The following is an 8638-nucleotide window of genomic DNA, read 5'->3' as shown; positions in this document are numbered from 1 at the left end:
TATGAAAAATGAAAATGTATTATTTCTGTCTCTTATACACATCTAATAATTTTTTTATACTCACTTCTTTGTTTTACATTCACACATCATTTTTAGGGACCCTTATGAAAATGCTAACTGTCTCTTTCGCAATGCTAGGGTTATATTTTAAAGATCATATTGAATAAATCAATAAAAATTCCTTCTGATATACAGTCGGGCTTCTGGCTCCACCATATATTGTAGGAAAAATCCCTCAATGGTTATAAAATCGACTGTACCACAAAGCTTAGACAATGGAAAATCTTTTATTGATGTAAAATATCTATAAAAGTATGGCTCCCTGTATTAAGAAACACTGTCTGCAAAAGAAGTCAGCAAATAGGCCTACCTAAAAAAATCAATCAAAATTTTGTATAGTTGATTTACATCAAACCAGTAACAGATTGAGAAAAAAAAATTGCTGCTGATTTACAGATGTTTTCTACCAACCAGACCTCTGCTAGGGCCAAGTTCCTATGCGGTCATTCTATTGCACTTCTTAATTGCGATGATGTAAACATAGCAACAAACGAAACCAGTGAGACCTCAAGTGTTAATCCGGCAGTTTTATTTTTATTGAGGCTTTAGATTAATGCGCTATTTCAGCCAAAATTATTATCATTATTATTATTAATCCTGGCATCACTTTTTTTCGTTTTTTGCTTATTTAGTGCCAATGATAAAATGGTGTAATAGCTGTGGCGGCTGGATATATTTTCTGGGGGGGCCGAGCTGTCCGATAGGGGGACTAAAGCTCGTGGGCAGGAGCTTGTGGAAGATTTTGTGAAGGTGTTCGCCTTCCAAATGAGATTTTTTTTAAGAATATGAACCTCTGGATGACCGGAAATGACACTCAGACTGTGACATATACTGTATGTGTTGGCTTAGCATGTGCCTATTCTTATATTATTTTTTTTAGTCTAACTGCCCGAAAAGCTTTGTTTGATGGGGGAAGGGGACTTGCCCTGTCTGGTGGGGCCCCTACATTAACTATGGGTCGGAGCCAACAATGGTTTCATTATACCGTACTGTACACACATAGTCTAGCTTCCGATAGAAACTGTAAATGGATTATCCTGTCAAGTATCAAGTTTATTTTCATCAAACCACAATGCAATTCTATGTTGTATCTGTAGAACCTTATCTATACTACAGTATATCAGGTATAAAATTGAAGCTTATAGATAAAGTTTTCTGTCCATACCCAGGAAAGTCCCTAGAGTCCAATCCATCATATTAAAGACAGTTAGTTGGACAACGAAAGTAAATAACATTCCATAAATGTTTTCCTCTTATCATAGAGTTTACTAGTCTTTCCCAGGGTAGGGGGTATAGTCTTTCATTAGTTATGACTTTAATATTTATCAAAATAGAAAATTATTAAATAGGGCACAACATCATATCCAGTTTTGCTTTGGTATGGATGTTCATAACGAACAGATATCTGGAAAGTCACTTTTGCCTGTTTACAAAAAACAGCGCAACATACATCTTACATACATACATACATACACATAGGAACCAAAAATCCTTAAAATGGAGGGTATTCAATTTAAGAATTTTTGTAGAAAATATGGTCTGATAGGTATGAAAAATGAAAATGTATTATTTAACTGTCCATTAAGTGATGGAGAAATTTTATCACAAACATTTTTTTGATTGAAAGTTAACAGCTTTAATAACTAAAATGGAATTGATTTTTTTTTTTTTAGGTGACAGACTTCCTTAAGCAATCTAGACCTGTTATATCATACACAAACTTTGAAGATGTTATGTAGGACCTTTGTAGAACTGCAGTCAACTATTCAAATTACAAGACATTTTGTCTACACCACCATCCTATTATTTTGAAAACCCCCTAAACTTGTGATATACAAAACTATCTTTTCTTACTGTCTATGCATTCTACATTATGTCTGAATACTTAAATTTAAAATTAATTTTAAAATCTTTTTATTTTAAATGGTTTCAGTGGTCTTATGTTTTTCAAACATATTTTTGTTAAATTGCCTTTAGGTCATTTTAAATGTTGCCATTGTTGTTTATCCTTCTGCAATAAAGTTAAAAAAAAAAAACACAACAACAAAGAAGACTGCCATTTAGCATTCTGAAAATAAATTTTAAATAGTTCTGTACACGCTTTTACTAATAGTTACATCTTGTAGAAATAGTATACAAAAAATACTTTCTTAAGAAATATGTATTCTAAATGTGACAATCCAAAATGTATATTATAAAAATATTTACTGGGTTGAAGGGCATAGTTCAACAGTACAGCCTCCAGATCACCGAGGGCTATATTTTGAACTATGGTCCAATTACAACTACCCAGTAAACCAAGTAAATACTTATTTTATATACCGCTGGAACTATTGCCCCGCTTTTAACCAATCAAATGCCTGGAATCTAGATATCGGTATATAATAATTTTTATTAATATATTTCATTCATTTAGGTAACATACACATGTGATTCTGTACACCCCTGACATTGAAAAATATGAAAATACACATTTTATGTCGGCCCGCCACTGGTCACAACGGATTGGAACTGGCCACCAGCTTAAAAAGGTTAAATACCCGGGCTCTACACAGTCTTATTGTGAGAGTCGAGTTATGTTTTTGTCATTAGAAAAAACTTGAAATAGGGACTATGGGTTGAAAGGCAAGCATTAATTACCAAGAGCTCCACTAGTTAAAGTATTAAAGTTCATGACAAAAGCTGCTGTTGGTTTGGCAGAACTACTTATACGTCAACAATTTTTAAAGACAATGTGTGCAAAAGTACTGCAAACTGTGCCACTTTAAGAAGGCAAAGGCTTCAGTGGCGGCCAGTCTCATCTGCAGGACTCGTGGTACGGCTCATGCTTTCTGAGGTCGCGGTGAGTTGGGGGCAAGTTGTCTTGAAGGTATTTGCCACACCTCTTACAGGGTGTAGAAAACAATTTGTTGTAACTCCTTAACCAGTTCTGTAGAGAAATTATAAAAAAAATGATCACAAAAAAGCACTTGAAAACAGATTGTCATTTCACTGTTACATAAAATGTTTTGGATATTTGTGAGGTCTCACCACGAAATGAGATGCATCGTTGGTGAAATCATATTGAGATATTCACTAAAACAGGCCGAAGTCAACATATTTACAAACTTTTGATTTTAATGTTTTTGAATAACTTGATACTTATATTTTATGATTGTATACCTTGTAAGTGAATTTTCTTGCCAAAACAGTGTTCTCTGCATATATTCTGTAATTCTAGTCATTATATTTGTACAGGTTAGTTTATCTTGAGGCCGATTTTCTCAAAACGTGGTTTTTATACACCTAAAGTTTAAATGCTCACATCTCTGGATTCACTTATATTAGGGAAGCCATTCAAAGACCAAATGAAAGCTTATAATGTGATCTACCCAAATATAATATAAACTCAATTTTTGAATTTCTAACCATGAGACTCATTTTGTGGCAAGACCTCACATTTAGGCTAATTTGATGTCTACACCGCTAGCTTTGCACTAGGTGTGAAATGAGTTGTTTTGGTTGTAAGAATAATTCTGGTAGTAGTGTATGTGTGTGGCTGATTGTTAAGAAGCACGGATATTTCTTGAAATGCAATATATAATGATAGTTTTGGCTTAGGGTAAACCCTTAATGTGCTTAAAAATAAATATAAATATGCCGGAAGAAAAAATTCAAGAAAAGTACAGTACAAAAAGGTGAGTTTTTAAACCTGCCTTAAAATCAACAATGAAGGTTGCGTATCAGATTGTAATAGGCAAAGCATATATGGGAGTGGTGGGAGTTCTTTATTATTATTTATATCATTATTATTGCTGACTTATAGTGAGCAACTACTGATGTTACAGAGGTACCAAAGGACATAATAAAGCAACATTTATAAATTCAAATTTGAGTATCCATATCCTACCATAAACTGTTTGAGAGCAATTTCTGGAGAGTTTGGATAATGATAATGCAACATTGTTGCTGTCACATGGTCTGTGATCTAAAAATTAAATAGAAATGACAAAAAAATCGAAAATTGTAATATAATAACAACAACATACTAGGTACAAATTATCACTCTATTATACCCATAGAGCTATTAAACAACTAGAGTGCTGACAAGATGGCGCAGCAATGCAGAGTTATGTATGTGTACCATCCAAGATGGCCGTCGTAGTAATGATTAATTGAGATATGACATTAATGATAGATAAATGATTAATGATTAATGATAATGAGTAATGGTAATAACAAATTATTAAACTATTGGTAACTAGCTGTACTGAACTTTCTAAATAAATTGAGGGCGCAATTGCAAATGATGGTGCTTAGCGAAATTTGATTGGCTAAATCTATGGCAGCCATCTTGGATGGTACACACACACAGTTCTGCATATTTCGAACATTGAATACATTGCGGTTAGCGCTCTAGTATTCTTATATCACTATGATTATACCTCAGTTGAAAGATAACATTATTGTCACAGATAGTGACAATAATGTATAAATGTAATAAATAAATTACATCAACATGTACAATGTATAAATCTAACAAAATATTACCTTTTGAAAAACAAGATACTTGGATGGTGTCCAGCAATCAGGCTGAAAAAGAAAGCATTTGCTGTAAACTTTTTTTGAGGTACAGTAATGTACTTTATTACATTTGTTCACCACTGACTAATTAAAAAAATGTGTAGTATGTAAGGATAATAGGACATATATCTCATAATATATTTGTTACTTACAGAGCCGTCTTCTCTAGTGACATTCTCATGTGTTGCCTTGACGATAACCCTTTCTATCAACAAACCACGAAGCACAATGATAGCTTGGAAAGTTCTACTTAATGTTACCTGAAATAAAATTGCAATAATATGAGTACAATGAAGTCAATTTGAGTTAAAAAGGAATGCAAACGACCATATATTTGTACTTAAAGTGTCTCCACAAAATGAGATGCATCATTGGTGAAGTGATATTGAGATAATCATTAAATTAAGTCAAAGTCAAAATATAATTTTGAGTACTATTTTGTAGAACCTCTCATAATACATATTAGTAAAATAAAGGAGAAATAATGTGTTTCCTTACCTGAAGAACATATGGAGACACTTGTATCCTTTGTATTGTTAAATCTGTAAAGTGCTGGTCTATACTTAATGTGATAGCATCAACCACACTGGAAAAAACAAAACCAAGAATATAGATATTTGTATATTCCATACTGAATACCATTTGCCTCCTTTGATAGATCAATAGCAAGTAGTGGCAAGTTATGTCTGCAATGCTGCCTTGTAGGGTGTGACAAAATTAGGGTAAAGCAAAAAAACCCCCTTCCCAAATCCTCATAATGAGGCTCAGTACTGTATAATACAAAACACTCTCAAAATATTAATACTAATAATAACTATTAATTATCTCTGTTTTTCATTTTGTTTTAGTTAAATCAATTTATTTTGAATTTACTTTTTTGTATATATTTATATTGTATTGTCATTGTATTTGTTTTTGATGATGGAGTAAGAGCAGCTTACTGTTTGGGCTTATGCCTATTACTTACTCCTGGCAAGAATATTGTATGTATACTTTTTACTCTGCCGAATAAATATTATTATTATTATAATACAGTATATACAGAACATTACTTGTGTATGTGACTTGTTCGCTATTTTTGGATTTGTGCCTAAAGTTGAATAAAAAACAGTCCCTAATAATTATGGAACACATAACTCCTTCTTGGCCTCCCATCTTTAAATTGGAAGCCCAAATTTTCACGTGCCTAAAATCTGTTTTCCATAAAATTGCTACAATGTTGCTACAGTTTTTTCACCACTCTCTGATGCGATCAAACATTTAGCATTGACAAAAGCTATTGGGGTAGAATGTAGCGATTTTATGGAAACCGAGGTGTACATGATAATGCATAAAACTTAGCTGGGACATTTTCTGCAGCAAAACTTACTCAGGGGCAATGGCGTGACTTGTGATTGGAGGTCTTTTCCTCTTGTTGGAGTGTGGTCCTACACTAGATGAACGCTTGCTTATACTCTGGCTCAAAAGCAATGCAGACAAATTGCTGTGTTCACGCATCTGAAATTGAGAAAAAAAAAATGATACTCTCATTTACTTGAAACATGTTCTGCTGGTGTTTTTTTTTTATTTGTTTCCTCTGCTTTACGTCTTCCAGATTCTACAAACTGTTATTCAGAATCATAGACTGACATTGTTAACAAGATTAATACTACAAACATCCAGATTGCTTGATCCATTTGAATTTGCACAAATAGGAATAACTATACAGAAAAAAAGGAACAATAATTGAACAGCAATGTTGCCGGATCCTATAAAAGACAATAATTACCGTAGCTATATCTAACATGCACAGGCCATGAAGCAGAGCATGTAAATTTGATATCAAATATACAACAAAATGGTGGCACTATATGTGTCAAGAGCATTACCTTATCAGACCATTTGTAGGCCTCTAGAGCTTCATGATAGAATGATAGTCTGTCAGTTATTGGGTCAAGGGACAGTAGACTGGTGTTGCCAAGTGGTGGTACTTCAGTCCATTTAGGTAACGTCAATGCTTGCTTTTCAAATTGCCTTTTGATGAATATAATTAATAGGATGTTAGTGTACTGAATTGCCTATATGCCTACCCTAAATTCAATTTTAATTCTTATTTCTATTTTTTCCATGGCAGCTACTGACCATGTCCCACACACACGTCTATTCTTTATTCGTGAACTTTCGGCCTTGTCTGATTTTTCAGGTCAGCTCGATAGCATGGCAGCACTGCTGGAGTGTGTAGTTTCATATACGGCAAATGTAAATTGCATCATCTCCAGATTTTTTGGTAAATCTCCAGTTTGTTTTTTAAGATTTAAAAAAAAATCTACAGATTTTCATGGCCCAGGGGTTGGCAGGTATGTGGATCAGACGCAAAAGGTGGATTGCTGAATAGCCAACTAGACTACTACAAGTACTTTACTGCAGGCCTCTAGGTAGGAGTAGTAGGCTATGCGTATGCCCGTAACTAAACTAGCCTAAATAAACTAGGCTATAATTTCGGGGAAAACTAAAAAAGACGATCAACGATTTTAGTTTACTCGGCAGTGCAACTTGAGGGAGGTAATTTCCATTGATTTAATATAAAAATTACTGCCTACCAAAAACAATCTAAAGTTTAGGCCTAAAAATGCTATGCCATGCCTAGCATGCAAACCCGCACGGGAAAAATGCTCCCTAGCCCGTCGTGATACTCACTCAAATTCGGTAGTAACCAGCATCAGCCCAGCTTGCAATTCGCTTAAGAAAGCACGTTCTTTTGTGTTGCCGTCTGTAGGCATCTTTTTGCCATCTTTCAACTGATCAAAAACATTGGTAACACTCGCCCGAAGCCTTTGGATAGCTTCGATAGCTTGTAAAAATGCTTTACTATTTTTCTCATGGATATCCGACATCTCTCTCTTTTCAACTTTTTGCTTTCTTTTCTCCCGTTTTCTCCCAATACTTGCATTGAGGGCGCCCCTCTCCCTCTATTCACAGAGCCAGAGATAGAAAGAGTTCCGACATTGAGAATTTTGAAGCCATTTTGTGTCATACGCGAACGCGATGCGCGTTCTGTGTGTCTAACGTGATGTGCGTTCCTGTATACTGTAATATTGTACTGTATAATACAGTTAGGAGTCATCCATAATTATCAACATTTTCAAAAGAGTACAAAACATACTCCTTTCTGTTACCCCCTCCCTCCCCCCCGAAAATGTACGCAATAAAATGTTGATTTGTGTCATTTTGAGATCAACATTTTATGTTTTTCATAAAAGAGTACTTATGCCTACACTTTCAACCCCTCCCCCTAAAGCGTATGTTTTGTACTCTTTTGAACATGTTGATAATTATGGATGACCCCTTAGCGGCCTCCTGTATAGTCTAATTTCATTTAATCTTTTTAGCAGTCGAATTTCATGCAACTCTTTTTATAGATTTTTTTTTAATGATTTCACTACTTTATATCCAATTTCACATTATAAATACTGTAATAATTTACTATTTTTGAGCAGTTCTTTAATCCTCGCCGATAAACCGAGAGAGCATTCTTCAATTTGGCAATCCTGCCATATAGACCCTTAAGGAGCTCCTGTTATTTTTGCAAATAAATGATATGCAAGACCAGCATAAATTAAACATGTACATCAAAATGTAATTAAAATCCGTATATAGGGTATATAGATTGTTGCTCTTTAAACTAGAATATGAGCGAGCCCTATACAAATCTTACGTTATTAATTTGATTATTATTATTTATAAATATTATAGTATAGGTTAGTTGGCGGCAATATATAAATTGTGCTTTGCTGTAAATGTTATAAACTGTAAGTGTTAAATGACATACAGGATCTGTGATATATTCAACTTGTGTAATTGTGTAACGTATATTATTGTATTAAAAGTCTGTTTTAACATTGTCTTATGGCTGTACAGTATGTTACTTTTATGAACACACTGCAAGAGCGTGTCTGCTGTTTTAAAAGCGTCGTTTCCAAAATAAAGTTATAGTAATTATAAAATTGCCATGTCATTTTTGGAGTGACATTCACAC

General features: G+C 33.9%; 1 protein-coding gene across 1 annotated transcript; it reads right to left on the bottom strand.

Annotated features, from left to right (window-relative positions):
• Positions 1-572: 572 nt before the first annotated feature.
• LOC117100437 (mediator of RNA polymerase II transcription subunit 27-like) lies at positions 573-7555 on the bottom strand. The gene is made up of 8 exons (XM_033240133.1): positions 7300-7555; positions 6492-6636; positions 5993-6120; positions 5122-5209; positions 4776-4883; positions 4591-4632; positions 3950-4027; positions 573-2989 (listed from the first exon to the last, which is right to left on the bottom strand). Exons 1-8 carry the CDS (start codon positions 7494-7496, stop codon positions 2858-2860), a joined length of 918 nt encoding a protein of 305 aa, XP_033096024.1. The 5' UTR covers positions 7497-7555; the 3' UTR covers positions 573-2857.
• Positions 7556-8638: the final 1083 nt, after the last annotated feature.

This window comes from Anneissia japonica, unplaced genomic scaffold (genome assembly GCF_011630105.1).
Source record: "Anneissia japonica isolate Jap-2015-1 unplaced genomic scaffold, ASM1163010v1 scaffold1642_len504882_cov181, whole genome shotgun sequence".
NCBI classification, from domain to species: Eukaryota; Metazoa; Echinodermata; class Crinoidea; order Comatulida; family Comatulidae; genus Anneissia; species Anneissia japonica.
The sequence above is the reverse complement of the archived record's forward strand: the minus strand, read 5'-3'. Positions and strand labels throughout refer to the sequence as shown.

Coding starts and splice junctions, on each gene's coding strand:
- LOC117100437 (XM_033240133.1), bottom strand. CDS start 7,496: ATGTCGGATATCCATGAGAAAAATAGTAAAGCATTTTTACAAGCTATC. Junction 6,121..6,491: donor CCTACAAATGGTCTGATAAG/GTAATGCTCTTG, acceptor TCTCAATTTCAG/ATGCGTGAACACAGCAATTT. Junction 5,210..5,992: donor AGTCACGCCATTGCCCCTGA/GTAAGTTTTGCT, acceptor TGTTTTTTCCAG/TGTGGTTGATGCTATCACAT.